Genomic DNA, 16685 nt, shown 5'->3' with positions numbered 1-16685 from the left:
GACCCCCTGGAGCCTGTTCTCTCTAATGTCACCTTGGAAGACTTGCGAACAGATGAAAAAGAACGGGTGGCAAAGCAATGTACCCATTCTCTATCGCGTATGGCCTTTGTTCTCTCTCATGTCACGTGATTTTTGTAATCACGTGACCATGGGCAACAACAAAGAAGGGGCAAGAGAAAGGTGCTGTCGTGTTGCCCCTCTCTTTTCAGGAACGTTCAACGGGTCTGAAGCGTATCAACAAGCCTAATGCTCTTGGTATTATTTATCACCGTTAATGCTTCTGAGATTTAGCTGCCTATGCCAGGAACTCTTAATTGAATTCAGAAGCAAGGAGACGGAAAATATTGTGTACCTACTTTCAAGATGGCCGCGACATTGTCTGAGGTCAATCGTACGTCCACAGTTGCCGGAAAGGTAGGTTCGTTTTATCGTTTAATGAAGCTGGAAATTCTGTTAAAAGATGCCTTAAGGTCTGTTCTCTTATTAAACGTACTTATTGATTAGTTTTAGTGATTTTTCATTATGAAATGAGTGGGCAACTTGAAGGAGAGGAAGGGACCAGGCTCTGATGTTAGAGAAATAGGGTGTATCAACACATCCGGCATCGTTCCTGAAAATAAACCAAAGTGCTTCCTCTACTATAATTTTCAGATTATTTTCGTCAGATTTTACAGTTTAAGAATTGAGATGCCAAAAAGGGATGGCAAGTAGTGACAGATCTGGATTAAAGAGACCAAAAGTCTGCCTGTATCAACACGTCGCATTATAAGGAGGGGGATATTGTTCGCTAGACGGTTCTTATTTCTTCAAGGCCTGAAGCATTGCTCTGTGAAATTTCACCAAATTCTAGCCTTATTATTATATGGTGTTAATAACAAGTTTGAGATACATGATATCTCCAATTTGTTAGCAATTTATGATTCAAATTGAATTATACAAATGATAAGAAGTACCACCACAGTCGTTAAACGAGCTCCTTTTGTATCAAACACCTGGAATCATCAGATTCTTCAACCACGCGTGTTAGTTACTTAGGCAGTAAATTTCCAAATGGTTCAAAATAGGAGATTTTCTATGATCCTTATTAAACGCGAAATAATGTACTTATCTATTTGTTCTAACTTTCGCTTCCGGCGTCTAAATGGTTTGTTCTTTTGGGGGAAATACCCGGTCACTAGCTTTGGTATAAGCCTGTAAAATACTTTTTAGAGTTGTTGACCTCTGGTGTTCTATATTTTAATCGAAATTGCCATTTTTGACAGAATTACTTAGATGTTTATGTAACGTTATGAACTTTTCAATTCTGCAACAATAACCTTTAACTCCCAGGTACTGGAGCAACCAAGAGATAAAAGTCGTATAAATCGAAAGTAAAGGGGAATTTTACTTCTTTAGTTTTATTTTATTCCCTATATCTGTTTTTATCTCCTGAAATATTGGCATTTTTATTGGCTTGGGTTTTCGCTAGTGCAGGATGTTTAAGACGATCAATTATTCATGGAGCGTGCCTTGTTCGTCAAAACCGGGGGGTTGTCGTAGATCCTTTTTCAAGTGTTTGCAAATTTAGAGTTCGTTCTGAGAAGGGCGCTCTGGATTTGCCCCAAGCTCGCCAGGGAATTTTTTTGCAAGCTTAACAATAAAAGTCAGTTTATATGTATAGCAAAGCCTGGATATCTTAGATTAGATGTTTCCTTAGAAACAGCTTTAGCCACAATTTGATTCTTTTTAATCTTTTGTGTTTCTTAGGTTTTCTTAATTTTTTTAAAAAGTAATCGATTTGTTTAAAGACAAACAAATAAGGTTTGAAATTATCCATTCTGGTCACTAAACTAATTCATTCTCAACTATCTAATTGCAAGTTTAATGGTTTGACTTTGTAACTTAGATTATTTAAGACATTGTTTTGTTTCTGTTCATTTTAAAGTCTAAACTATTGGAAGATATTTGCTGAGAAAAATATTAACAGCAGAAGACATCCCTAAATATTTTATAACTAAGGGTCTTCACTCTTTAATGAAGAATCATTGAACTTAGAAGTTTCTGTAGATTTTGAAGGGGGCATTTTCCAGATTTATGTTGATAATACCAGTTTGTGAGAACTGGAGCTATGTTCAATCTTCTTCCTGTTTTCAATCTATTGCCAGATATTATGTTATTGCCTGATAATCTCACTAAACTCAGAGTATCGACTTAGAACTGTCACCCCAAAAAGTGTGTACAGCTCTGCCTATACAGTATCAAGCTCTTTCTGCAGGCACAGCGGAGTGTTGAAAAAAGTGGGGGGTCTAAAAAAAGTAAGGGGGCTTTAACTGAATAAAAAATGGCTTGACTAGTGATATATTGGTAAATTTTTTCATTTTGGCAAAAAGTGGGGGAGCTATAGCCCCCCTGGCCCCCTTTTCCATGCTGCCTGTTCTAACGCAATTGTAACTGTAATTTTCATATATCAGATATCATATGAACCTTCAAATGACACCAAAGTCATGTCAATATCCCTGATGCATTTTCTTCTACCAAACTAATTCAATTAATGCTGTTCCTATGAACTTTTGATAATTGGTGTGCAGAATTTTTCAAATGGTCATTTAGAGTATCCACTGCTTGAGCTTCCACAGCATCTCTGGTTTAATTCTTTATCATATATAGGGTGTGCTATTTGAAAAAAGGCTTGAAACACCACACAATGCTAAATAATTGTGTAGAATTCAAAGAATTAGGTAACTGGTAAAATGAAAATGAGTTTGGGGCTATCCTTGTGTATAAAATAAGAAAAGAAGGGACAAAATAAAGAGTGTAAAATAATTCTATCAGACATCTCAGTTTCACTGTAGCTAGTAACTGCCTGTAACACAGTTTTCATCCCTAACATTTTATTTGAAACTTGAAAATATACTGTTTTAAAAGTTGTAAAGATATCTAGCTAAAAGACCTAACAAAAATTACTATTTACAGTTTGTAATTATTGTAAATATGTTAAAATTCAATTTAGTTCCCATTTTGAATTATGTTATGCCAGAAGCTAGCCGATTTTCAAGATGCATATCAAAGATCGAAACAAAATGACAGTTACGAAATAATTGTTGGTAGCAGGGAATTATTTTTCAAATGCCCTTTTACTCAAGCCTGCCACCCTTACCCTTTGGTTGTTCCAGCGTCCCTGTCTGTCACAAAGTGTTTGATGATGTATAGAGCTGAACACCTTTTTGTATGCTCTATTTAGCAAAAACAAAGCTGAAAGGATTATAATGTTCTGTTGGTTTATTAATTTGTTGCAACAATGAATGTGTGGAATTAAACATTTTATGCTAAATGATGTGGTACAATGACCTAATGATTTTTGTTTGCTCATTTTCATGTGGTCAAAGAGAAAACCCAAGATATTTCTCCTTTTGCTTTATGAAAATCTTGGATAACTGGTTCACAGGGAACCTTTTTGTACTTAACCTTTAAGCATTTTTTAAGAAAGCTATGATAACAAGATCAATCTTTTTCATCTGGGTGTTAGATATCATAGTTACAAAGAAACAATGGTGTTATGAATATGTCTTTTCAGGTCCCTAACAGAAGCAATGTCACAAGAATATCATTACACTTTTGTATTTTACTATGTCAATGACCTTTATGAAATATGAAGACATATGTTTAAATGTATTGTTAAATCTTTTGTCCAGTAGTGACAAATATCATATTTGTATTTTGTTTGTTTCTCTTTGTAAAACAATAAAGTAGCAGATATTATATAGTACATACAAAATGTTGCTAAAATTCTCTTTGATGTTGTTTGCAATTCACTATTATTCCTGCTTGTATTTAAAAGCATGATATTTTTTCTTTTTTGTTTTCTATACAAATCCTTTTAATGTAAAGAATGGTGTTCCCTGCAAAATATTTCATCCAAAATTTCTGATGCAAATATGAAAACCTAAAACCTTTCTTATTTAGCCATTGAAGGTGCCGTGGTGGTGCCCAATCCGTTATTTTAACTTATGATAAGAATCTAAGATTGGATGGTCAAAGTTATTTAAAGAAAAAGTCATTCCAAAGCTTCAAACCCAATTTATGGAGGTTTTTGTCATCAAAACTGGATGTTTAATGATTAAGAAGGTGATGCAAGGGTAAATAAAAAGTCTTTGCAAATAACACAAAGTTATATTTAATCTACATTCCCATGCCTCTTTGTCTGAAGCTCTTTGTGTCAGTTAATTTGAGTATGACTGAGTTTATAAGAAAGAGATTAGAAAAAAAGAGAGTAAAATTTTCACATAAAAAATTGCAGACGTGTTGTTTAATAATGTTTTTCTTCTTTCAGACTGATAGTCCAAACTCTATTGAAGATGAAAACCAAAAGAATTCTTTTTTGGTGAAAGAGGAAGATAAGCCAGCAGAAACTGTGACAAGTGTACCACCATTTGAAAGGAACAAAAACAGCTTTCCAAGTAAAGGTAATTTGTTATTTTTTTCCAAATCAATTTTCTTGCATATTTTTTTGAATGGGCATTCAGCATCATGATAATCATTGTCAAAATTATCATAATTGTTATCGTTGTCACCTCCATCATTGCAATCAGGGGGTCATCCTATCAGTATTCATAGTAAGCTCTTATTTATTCCTAATCACTTATTTATGTTGTTTATAGATGTTTTCTCTTCCTTTACAAATATTCTATGTTAAACCAAAATAAACCATTAAATAGCTGACAAATATTTTCCAGATTAACCCTGCTCTCTATTAAGTCCCTCTCTCTTTTCAGGCCCCCTGTTGACACCATGGAGCAGGGGGTGGGTGGAGCAGGGGGTGGAGTAATGGCTTTAGCAAAATTGTAAAATAATAAGAAATGCATCATCAGTGATGCCCATTTTGATTTGATTATAGCCCCTCTCCCACCTTTTTTAGACCCCACTTTTCTCGACGCTCTGCAGTGCCTGCATTAGAAGCCTGAATATTTGATAAGCCCCCTGGGGATCTAAGCCTTTCTGGCATCTCCCTTTCTACATGCTTGTTGCAGTGATTCATAAAAGGCTAACTTGACTGGTATTTGCCTATCAAAGTGTCATCAAGTGACCTAACCAACCCAACCTTTCATTTTCAATGATGGTATTTCTTTTTGTTTCTCTTTTCTCATTTAGCTTAGTGACTCTTGGTAACATATATTAACTGTCCCCCTTAGTATTTTGATGTGAACCAATTCTGCTTTTCATATGTATCTTATATGGTTGATAGTGAAGAGCTGTATAGGAAAATGATTGTAGAGTAAAATTGAAAAGTTCTTACTTTAATTTATAGTCTTATTGTGTTTGGATTTACCTAGTAATAAATTTTTTCTGTATTCTTTTTTTCTGCCATCTGTGTTAACCTAGTCCGTTGCTAACTTAATCATAAAAATTCCATTCACATAGAGCTATTAAAGGCAAAATGAAATCCGATTCCATCTCCCAAAATGCTCCTAGAGGTTGATGGCAAAAAGCTTTAAAGTGGCCTTTTTGAAAATTTACCATGAAAATATGCCTTTTTGAATATTCAACTTTGGACCACATAACATAAAAGAGCACCATTGAATACTTTTAATTGTGAAAAGTTGGTTGAACATGTTACCAACTGGCAGAGGTAGTTTTAACCCACTGCAATTTGAAGTGATTTGATAGAGGGAAAAACCTGTCCTACCAAGTAGCATAGCAAGGGGGCAAGGGGGCAGCCCCCTAGTGTAAAAAAAATTGGTGTCTTGAATTATTGCAAATCGACAATAAAATTAGTTCCTCAGAGGGGGGTTGATATTTCAGACAAAATTGAAACGTTTTAAAAGACTGCAAGCAAACAAATATAAAAAATACACTGAAATGAAATTTAAGTTAATCTAAAGAGCGTAATTGCAAAATGTTCTCCTTCTTATCAGTTGTAGATTTTGCCAGTTTTGCACATTTAAATGTAATTAATGGTGTTTCTTCATATTGTATGATACAGGGTGATATTTCTAAAAATAGATTTTTCTGACGTCATTACTCTGTCATCTTTGTCTGCTAGAAGCTTAGCTGAGTGGATTATGTTTCTGATATGGAATGGTAGAGAAAAAATAATTCTATTCAGGTTCTAACTTCAACCCCCCCCCCCTCCCCCTCACATAATTTTCATAACTTTACTTTGAACCATAAGAAATCATGTTGACCAGATCCTAGGAACCATGGATTTGGCCCCCCAATCCGTATAATAATCTATGGTTCCTAGGCAAACCAATTATTTGAAGGCCTTTTTATTCAAACTAAAGGTCATTTTAGTGCATGTACAGTCCTGCAAATTGTTATTGTGCAGAAATATGATGTCAGGGTTGCCAGATGCTTGATATGGTTGGCGGCCAAATATTCTACGCTTGTCGGCCAACTTCGGCCAGCCAAACAAAATATACAAAAATTTACATTTTGGCTAATTCCTTTGAGTTATAGTGTAATCAAAATTGGCGTTGTTTGTTACAAAAGCTCTCACTTGCTTTCAATTTCAATTTTCCGTTATCTTTATTTTATTTCTTGCATTTTTGAGATTATTTTAACAGAATGTTTCGTATTTCTTTGTGCAAAAATTGTCGTTTTCTTTGTATTTTTGTTGCTTTCAACATGTGGCCAAAATTCGGCCAACTTTTGCTTTTTCAGCCAAATCAATTTTCGACGGCCAACAGCTTTGTAAAACGGCCAGATTGGAGGTTTTTTGACCGTCAGAACGGCCAAATGGCAACCCTGTATGATGTGTTATCTAATTTATAGTCGAATCTTTCACCTTCTTTCTCATTCAAAGCAAAGGTCTATGTTTATAAAGCATAGATATGAAAATTATATTCGGGTCAAGGGGTTGCATAACACCGTCGGTCCTTGATGGTACCGCGAAATTTAAAGGAAATATCATGATAAACTGATTTTGTTTCCTATTTGCAGTTGCATCAAAACCAACTGCTTTGAAAAAAGAGAGAATGAAGCCATCAGGAAGCGGAAGAAGGCTGAGCTACTCAACCGAGACTGACGAAAGATTGCTGAACTGGGTGAAGAAGTTCCAAGAGAATAGGGTGAACGTGACCCGAGAGATGCTGCAGAAACAAGCACTATTGCTGATACAGCCTGAATGCCCAGAATTCAAGGCATCGAGTGGCTGGGTTGAAAAATTCTTAGTGCGACATGGCATTACTCTCCCTGGCACATGTCGAAGCATAAGTATGCCTTTATCATATTTTCGGCTCTTGTTTCATTTTACTTGAAGGTTTTAATTCTATTTTTAAGTTTCAGATATCTAACATGAAGCAATTTAGAAACACAAAACCTTGGCAACAGTGCGATTCGTTCATTTCCACCAATTTATTCTAATTAATATCATATTATGCGTATTCTTTGGTGACTAAAAATTTTATCCGATGTTTTTACTCTTAGGATTGTCAGCCAAAAGTTACGAAAATATATCGTATCAAGCATCATTATTCTTATCGTTCTGTTTGTTAATAAGTGTTCTTTGCAATGGAAATCGTTTACGAATTTGATTTTTTGCAGACAACGCGATCGCAGAAAAAAACAACAAACTTTTAGATGACCAAACTACAAATGGGACTACTGCTAACCTGGAGCCAGTAATAAGAGTGAGTTGATATTCGCTGCATAATCTGCATATTGGCATAATTATCATAATTACATTGCATTTTATTGTCATAATTTGCTCATGCTGAGTTGCATAATTCGATCTAGGAAGTACTGTAAAATTTAAAAAAAAATAACTTCCCAGCTACAGGTAGTTGAAATGTTTAAATGAGTTTTCAAGGTTTTGAAAATATTTATCAATTCTATCAATAAACACTTTTTCAGAAACCCCATATCACAATAAACCAAATTTAAGCAATGCCTAAGAAAATGTGTATAGAGCCTCGTATTAAATATCAGTTCTTAGGCGTGAATATTTTCAGCCTCGTATTGAAAGTTCAGTGTCCTTAAATCTAAATCTGTTCGCTAGGATAATTTTGTCTGATTTTCCTCAAGGATATGATAGAATCCACTTAATAATTCACGTGCATGAATAAATTATGCATTATCAACCTGGTGGAGAATGGTTTTTATTCTCTGAAAAAGGCATTATTCATAATTGCTTTCCGTTTTTAGATGACCGGGTCTGTTTTTAGTTTCATATCATGTTAATTTGAAAAAAAGCTCAAGACGCTTGTTGGCTGAACCAGAGATGATTGGTAACTGCGAAGCTCCATCTTCGCCTTACAATAAAAAAGAGTATTTTATAGAGTGTTGGTCACCACCTGACGTAAACAAAGATTTTGTAATTGTCTAAAGAGAGCCTTTGATTTCCCTCACTTAATATTTCAATTGTGGTAGCTTTATTATCTGTGGGATGTTGTTAATTTCCATGAATTTTAGAAACGATGCCATTTCCACGTGTGTTATTATTAAATATTTTGAAATTTGTCTTTTAAATCAACTGATTCGAATCAACATTTCTTTTAAGCTAATGGCTTTGCTTAGTAGCAGAATTTATTAGCCAGCCTCGATCTTGTAGGAGCCACCAAATCTGAACGAGATTATGAACAACGTGAATGCAAGCTCGCCAGCAGCTAAAGACGATGATGATGATAATGACGACGATGACGATGATGATCTTGAAGAAAATGACCTCGAGGGGAAGAAAACAACCTCTTCTTCGGAAATAAACCCAGAGAGGCTAAAAGCTTTCAACGTAAGTTAGGCAAACCATTTGTAATTTAAAAATAAATGCGTAAGTGTTTAAGTTTTCAATATTTCTTCAACTTGCGCTTGTTTTGAGCGTGTATCAAACTTTTTATTCTTAGACGCGTTAGATGCCAACAGTCAAACCTAATGCAATTTCGCTAGAGGTTGTTGGATAGTATTCCTTTGTACCTAGCCTTTTAAAGGTTTTCTGTTATTTTTTGCTGAACCAACTAGCACCTGACTTATATACCAACTTTTTGATGCACAGCAAAGTTAAAAAACGACATTATTTTATAAATCAAGTTTTTTAAAAAGTTTTGGTAGAAGGAAATATCTGCAAATTGAAATGATATACTACTTATGAGTTTTTAATCGTATTTCTATATCAATTAAAGACATAGCCTTAGTTTATTTCACTGTGGCTATTTACAGTTATTATGACGTCACCTGCGGCCTCATCTCAGATTTTGCCCCAGACCTCTGTAAAGGTATTGGGTTCTAAAAGCCTGATATTATAGAACTATCCTTTTAAAACATGCTTTTTCAATGAATTTGCCGTCCAATCTCTTTTCTTTATCTTCTTAGAATTCTATCTTTTTACCTGTCAACTCTTTGCAAAACTGTCTGGTTTTTAAAAACTCACCTTCTGCTCCAAAAATTATATATTTCATATAAGATGTCATGAATTTTGCTCTAACGACATTTAATCGTTATTTTGCAAATTTATACCTAGATGTTTGTACGACTGTTCGTTGACGAGAATCTTGATCGGCTGGTGCCAATATCGAAGCAGCCAAAAGAGAAAATCAACGCCATAATTGTGTCTTGTCAGAGACAGTTCCCAGAATTTAGTGACCGAGCAAGGAAGAGAATTCGCACTTATTTGAAGTCATGTCGCAGATCAAGCAGGTTGAAGGAGCCGACAAAACGTACTGCGGAAAGCATGGTAAGGCCATCTTGTTTTTGTGGATCCCCTTTGGGCACTAGAGCACCAAAAGGGGCAGAAAGGGTTACACAGAGATTCCCTCCAAAACACGGCCTTTTTACGTATTAACTAGGTAGGCGATTACCCTTCTAGTCCCAGTGATTTTCTATTGTTTTAAAAAAGAGGTTGTTGTCCTCCTCATTACATAAACAAAGGATTGCTCCTGCAGCTAATTTCCCTTCGAAAAAGCTAAGCTATATTTCTTTTTGAAGTTGCAAACAGTTTGAAGTTTGAAGTTTGAAGTTTCTGTATGGTGTTCATATGTAGAGGAAGTGCCTCTTGTAGTGAACCTGCTGTTGTACGAGCCCTTTACTGTAGTACAGCGATCTATTCATATAGGTCCTGTCAACCCTTAGCTAAGCAGAGATTTGCAGATGCTAAATTGATCAACAAAAATGCAATCTCTTCACAAACGCATTACGGTTGCAGCAATCGATTGACTGACAATATATATACGCCTGTGATCGATCTCCACTGTTATTCATTGTATAACACTAGATGCTACCTGCCTGTGTTTCCTTTGGGTGCTGAGTACATTTTTTGGCATGGTTGATAAGCCGATAAGGTTGGCTCTGTTTTGTCTAAAAACACAATTTGCTTTTCTTCTTCTATTATTTCGTAGTTGCTTCTGATATTTGTAGGCTGTGCTTTGGTGTTCAGCTACAGTGTGTTCTTCTATGTAGCATTCTCCTAACTTAACCAAGTTCTTGGCCATCTGCTATGCTGGCAAACCTACCAAGTCCTTATTCGTCTGAATAAGAACACTAAGCATAAAGATGATGACTTCCCAGCCCTCACTGCCAAGTCTTTTTCATTTTCTGTCCCTCCCTGTATCGTAAATGAAGTCATAGCTTGTTGAATGAGAACTACGTCATTCCATAACAAATCCATTCAACCTTGCATTAGTTCCTATATTCACTTTGTGTTATACGTTTTAAAGCACGTGTTACAATAACAATGTCTCTTCTTACATTTTCTAGTCTACAAACAGCGGCCATATACCTACCAATCAGCTCGGAGAAGTCAACGTAAGTATTTAAATAGTATTTTAGAATATTTCAATATGGACTGCATGGCCTGAAAGAGCATTATCAAGTACCTCTTAATGTTCAAAACCATTCAAATATGTTTGGAAATTGGATGAGTTAGAACCAATGAAAAATTTAATGTTTGTTAGTAGGTTGTTGTTTTGGCATGGTTCATCAACTTCAGAACCGAGACCAGGTAACAGTGATAAAAGGCGAAAAATAAGTCAATTTGTAACAACATGTTAATTTTTTATGTACGCTTCTTAATTCCACGTTCATAAAAAGCAATGAAATAATGTCATTTAAGCAGTTTTCAAGGTTGACCGCAAAAATCGCTCAGGGTGAAACTTTGACCGCCTTCAGCCTTATGTTTCAAGAACCTGCTTCCTCAGATGTTTAAATAAGACTCCCATCTTATCACCAAGAACCTGAGACCTGAAACAGCCTGAAAATTGAAATAGTTTTAAAAATATAGTATAAAAACATAATTTGAAAATTGGAATCTCAAATTATGAGCAATTACGAATTCATCATCCACTAGTCACATTAAATTTGTTTAGGAATTTAAAAAATAGTTTTCCTGCAAAGTCATTTTAAGCCAGTGTTGAAGTAAACATGTTTTCTACTTTGCATGTTTCATTTTATGGATAAAGATATCTGTAACGATTATTTTGTTACAAATTGGCTGAGATATGGTCACATGAGCACAGAATCTTTCTACTATAATTTTTGTTTTACAATCTTTGAGCCAGGCATAAAAACAACAGTAATTCAGTTATTTCTCTTGCTTTATCAATTTAGATGTTTAGCTTACTTTGCATTTTAAGAAGTTTTTGATGGTGCTCTTCCAGGTTTTGTGGCCTAAAGTAAAAAACTTGAACAATATATCTTTTGCGAAATCGCACTTTGAAATCCATTATAACACAAAATCTCGCGTATAATGTGGTCATCAAAAAAATGTGACCGCTGCTGTGGAGGATTGCTGTCTTACCACTGTCCATTGTAATTTTTATAGTTATTGACCCCCTGTAGTTTTTGAGCTAGATTTTGAACGTTTTAGAACGTTGTTTTCCAATCGCAGTTACAATTTTGTGTACTGGTCACGAAATGTCTCCCACAAAACTTGGTTTTACCGTACTTTCAACGTCTCTATTTTCACAGAATATCCTTTCACAAGCATGCTTCAACGAGTCCCAGGAGGTTTCGAAACGCGGGAAATATGACCTAGATGATTCCGTCATTTCAAAAAGCTCCGAGAGACAGTCACTACAGAATCATGTGAGCCACCCACATTTGCACGATAGACATGGTAAATATGGTTACCCACACTTTTTTATCTGTTCTTTTTTAGGCTGGAAGTTGATTTTGTCACTTTTATTCCCACGTTCAATTCCTAATTTCGCAAGTCTTTATATTTCCACTGCCCGTATTGGCTCATTGCAGTCTATGTGGCAGTCGTAACTCATCCATACTATTCTCAACCATGAATGAGTTAACTTAAGACGTTGCCCAGTTGCCCATTTCCCTTTGTAGTATGCTATCACCAACTGTCTACGACGGTGACGGGTATTATCAACAACTATATTTGATGTCGTCTAAACTATTCTATCTATATATTCTCTCAGCCTCTTTATAATCAATACTACAATTAGAAGTAACGATAATATATCATTTTATTAATGTATCATATCATCACCTATCGGTTGATTTAAATTGGGTTTGAGAACGAATTAGTGATACATTGACAGAAGAAAGTTTAGTTTTTTGGGCAACTAATCATGTTCGTTGTTAGCAACTTCCTCCGAGATATTGATAATCCCTGCCGATGGATTCATTTCAGATAGCTATGGTTCATTTCATTTCAGTCAGCATTAACAACAACTCATTTACAATGCCTGCCAAAAGTTTTGGTAAAATGAACTTAATTTTTCATACTGAAACCCCGTATTCCCTTCCGAACAATGTGGTTTTTTGCAAAGTTAAGAAGATCGGTGTGGTCCAGTTATTCGAAAGCTATGATATGTAACTTTGCAACAAATCGTGTTTTTGGAAAAGGGGTACGGTGTCGGTATTTTTACCGGAAACAGGTATCTTTTTCAAAACAAAACAAATCAGCAGGGCGTTCAAAGATCTCTCCCTCTCCCTCTCTTTGGTACCATATCATGAGACTTTGGCGATCCTGCTTTGCCACAATTCTCTATTCTTAGTCATGTGTGTTAGTTATGTCTCCTTGATTGTTGTACCATTTTCTTGGATCCATCCAGCTTGGCTATTCATCCACAGTATTCTCTGCCTTCCCCTGCTTGTCTTCTCCTCTGTCCGTCCAGTAAGTGCTAAGTTATCAAGTCCCTCTTTCCGAAGCACATTCCCAAGAAGCACATCAGTCTAAGAAGCCTTCCATTTACACCTGCTCTTGCAAGAACTTCTTCGTTGCTCGTCTTGTCTGTGCACGGTATTTCCATCATCTTCCTTAAGAACCACATCTCACAGCTTGACAGGCGCTTCTTCAATTCTGCTGATATTGTCCAAGCCTCACTCCCATAGCACAGGACAGGTTTAAAGATCTACCCGTGTTTATTACCTTTATAGTTCTCTGTGTAATATTAATTCTCGTGAATTCTTATCTCTATTTCTTTCACAGGACAAAAACACCTGCCATTTTCATCCACAAGTAGGACCCCACCAGTCAAGCTATCATCAAGTGAAATATCTGCAGTTCGACAGCTGATCACTGGCTACAGGGAGTCGGCCGCGTTCCTTTACAGATCAGCCGATGAACTGGAAAACCTTCTCAGGCAGAGTGAGCAGTATTATGGGCAGCAGCAGCAACAACAACAGTCATAATCTTCAAAGCATGTTACGGTGTTGCCAGGTAACTTAGGTTGAAAGTTCTAGAAAGAGAGTATCGGTAGTTGATTCGATCAAGAAACTATGATCTGTTCCTAAAAGGGTTTGTGATAATTCACTAAATTATGTATTGCCCGCAAACGGGGATGAAGCGGTTGTGCCAGGAACTGGTCAGCAATTATCCGGGTGGGTACTTAAACGCACCACCCATTGTTATCATTGTTAGGTGACTGGTCTTTTCTTTTCTAAAGAAATTTTTCTACGGATCGTGATGGATACAGAACGAATCTGAGGGATAGGTAGTGAAGGCAAATGGTACCAGTAATTTTGTTTCGAAGTAAAAATATATGGAACCGAATTATTGGTCCTCATTACTAAAAGAATCTTAAAGCTGTCGAGTAAAGGAAGTCAAATTTTTGTTTATCAAAAGTGCATGCATTGATTAGGAAAAGAGGCCAAATATGTTTCATGTCGTCAAGAAGAGCATAAGTGCCGTTATTTATCTTCCCCAAGTCCACCATTCTTTGAGTAGCGTTTATTTTGATAACTCTATACCTCTTCGGCATTCCACCTCACTCTTACAATAGCTTCGCAGTTCCTGGTTCCAATCCACTGAACTAGTATGTATTGTAAATTGTTTTCTGATAACTAGTGTCTATTTGAAATCAATAGTTCAAATGAATTCCTTATAGCTAACCTACGATGAGAGATGCTTGTTTCCAGGATTATATATTTGATTCTTTGCTGAAATACAAGGCTGTTCTGCTTTCTGGCGGCACTGCTGAGAAAACGAAATCCGTTTTTAAAGAAAACATTATAATTTGGAAACGTTAGAAACAAAAATACATAGCAATTTTCCATTCAAATTTCCCTTTCACCCCCCTTTCCTCATGATTCTAATCGTTTCAAATACATCCCCCATATTTTTAATGAAAACAATACCTTCCCTTCGTTCATGGAAGTGCTACCTTGACTAGTTACATTAATATAGGCGTTTTTAACGAATATTTCGCTCAACGGATAAAAAAATGCAATTTCCATTCTGTGATTTTTTAATAAGAAATTTCTTTATTTGAAAAGATAATTGCATCACCTCATATTTCACGATGTTGAATATTGTTCAGAACCAATTGTTTGCATGCGTTTGAAAAGATTCCTCTTATTTAAATTTGTGATTGTTGGCTTGGTTTTCAACCGGATCTCATTAAACAATGTTTACGTTGCTCGTCATTTATCATCGTTTAATTTAACTTTTTCTGATGTATTTGACATATTTCAATAATTTATTTCATCATTCTCTAGTGCAAATTCTGAAGATACTGTTAACGTACTCCGTGATTGCGCGAATAACCTCAAATCCATATAACCACCCTCACTAATAACTTTTCTTATTGCTACTTTCTCACGGTCAGCTAATATATGATGTTATAAACCCCCATCTTCCACGATCTTCGCCTACCAGTAATTCCTCTCAACTGTCAAGCAACCGGGGGTTACTGTAGCAATCACGGCATGACGTCGTGGCCTCTCATGCAATTATTGCAAGTTACATGTCATGTAATGAAAAACGTTGTCTGAGAAAATGTATTTAAAAGTATGAAAGGCAGAGGCAGCAGACTCGATTTTATGGCATTCAAATGTGAATACTTGAACTTTTTTGAAAAGCCCAGTTATTCCCCTTCACTTTGAGCAACATAGTATTATTGTTCCTGTCACTTAGTCACCCATTTGCCATAATTGAGGACCTGATTTACGTTTAGCCAAACCTTTTATCAAGCATGGCGTATATTGTCCCTGCAAAAGCAGATTTTTAGATTAAAATAATCGGCACCAATGCCGTTACGATCCTATTTTGTCGATTATAGTGGCCCGAAGGGTGAGTTAGAAAACTTAAAGCATCGATGTTGTCTCTGCCACTTGTCCAGAAGGCCTAAAGGTTTAAGTCGTATGTTAAAGATTGCTATTGTCCATAGCCTATATTATTTATTTATTGTATGATAGTAGAGTTTAGATATAATAATAGTTCATTGCAAACAGTTTCAAAATTACATAGATGTCTATAAATTAAAAGATAGCTTTAAAATCTCATTGTCTTTTTAATTTTAGCACTTGTGTGCGTCAGTTTTTGAAACGTCCAATCCGTATGTGCTGACAGAATGTTTTGAAGATGGTGATGTCATTTTAGACTGTAGTAGCGCTCAAAGGGGTGTTTAAGCCCTCAATGTCCCCAGTAGATTGCCCCCTCTCGGAAGAAAGTCACAAAAATTGTTTTCGAAAGGTTCATTGTTTCTTTTGAAACCTTCTTAGCAATCGGTGCACCCAAAATCCAGCAGGAAAAGTAATTCTCAATAAACAGGTTAGCTACGCGACGTTGCTCACGCAAAGCATTCTGGTAAGCATTTCCATAGTTACAAACAACTTCAACTTTGAAAAAAATTAACTAACGTAGACTCGGATGTTGTTAACGCGAGTCCTTTATCCTAAATGTTATCGAATTATTTTATTCGTTTGCTTGTTACCATGGATTGTTTAAAAAGTGTTATGCAGTGATTAAGAAATGTTGTTTGACCTGTGGAACTATAGTATCGTAATTTGTGGTGTGTTGAAGTGAAATAAAACTTTTTGTTTTCTTTCCGTAAAGATTTACTGATTTTCAGGCTTGCTTTAAGCACGTTTACACAATCTCGTAGTCAGTAGTGTCATATTTAAATTCTGTATCGATTGCCACCTGTTGACACAATAAACAATTACAATCTAAATAAAATCTCCTGTTTGTTTTTTGTTCTCTTGCTCTGATTTCACCCTTTTCTCTCAACTCATTTTCTTTTCTCCTCCGCCTCTCTCACCACTGCCCTACTCCGCAACCCTTTTGGTGCTTACTCGTGGTTTTTCCTTCAAAATTTGATAATAAAACATTGTTATGTCTCACTCACCACTTTGAAGTTCAAGGCGCCAGGGGCCACGCACCAGTCTAAAAGTGGAGGGGCTGAAATGGGTGTGGTCGAAAATTTTTTGAGGTCACGCCCTCTAGAACGCCGGAAAAACCCCTTTTAGAAAATATTTGTTTATTACTACTGAATTTTTATAAACAGTCTGGTTCAGAGAAGATATCACTAACTTTAAAAAAT

General features: G+C 35.8%; 1 protein-coding gene across 1 annotated transcript in view; it reads left to right on the top strand.

The window, feature by feature from the left end:
- Nucleotides 1-16321, top strand: part of LOC135688791 (nucleolar protein 4) — a 35159-nt gene extending 18838 nt beyond the window's left edge. The window contains exons 4-11 of the mRNA XM_065205802.2: nt 4310-4442; nt 6919-7191; nt 7522-7607; nt 8528-8704; nt 9431-9643; nt 10663-10710; nt 11872-12019; nt 13352-16321. Coding sequence (XP_065061874.2) covers nt 4310-4442; nt 6919-7191; nt 7522-7607; nt 8528-8704; nt 9431-9643; nt 10663-10710; nt 11872-12019; nt 13352-13554 — 1281 coding nt within the window. The 3' untranslated portion in view covers nt 13555-16321. The remainder of the gene's footprint in view (nt 1-4309; nt 4443-6918; nt 7192-7521; nt 7608-8527; nt 8705-9430; nt 9644-10662; nt 10711-11871; nt 12020-13351) is intronic.
- The last annotated feature ends 364 nt before the right edge of the window (nt 16322-16685 follow it).

The sequence above is a fragment of the Rhopilema esculentum genome, chromosome 9, assembly GCF_057945365.1.
Source record: "Rhopilema esculentum isolate cy_ngs chromosome 9, ASM5794536v1, whole genome shotgun sequence".
NCBI lineage: Eukaryota > Metazoa > Cnidaria > Scyphozoa > Rhizostomeae > Rhizostomatidae > Rhopilema > Rhopilema esculentum.
The sequence above is the reverse complement of the archived record's forward strand: the minus strand, read 5'-3'. Positions and strand labels throughout refer to the sequence as shown.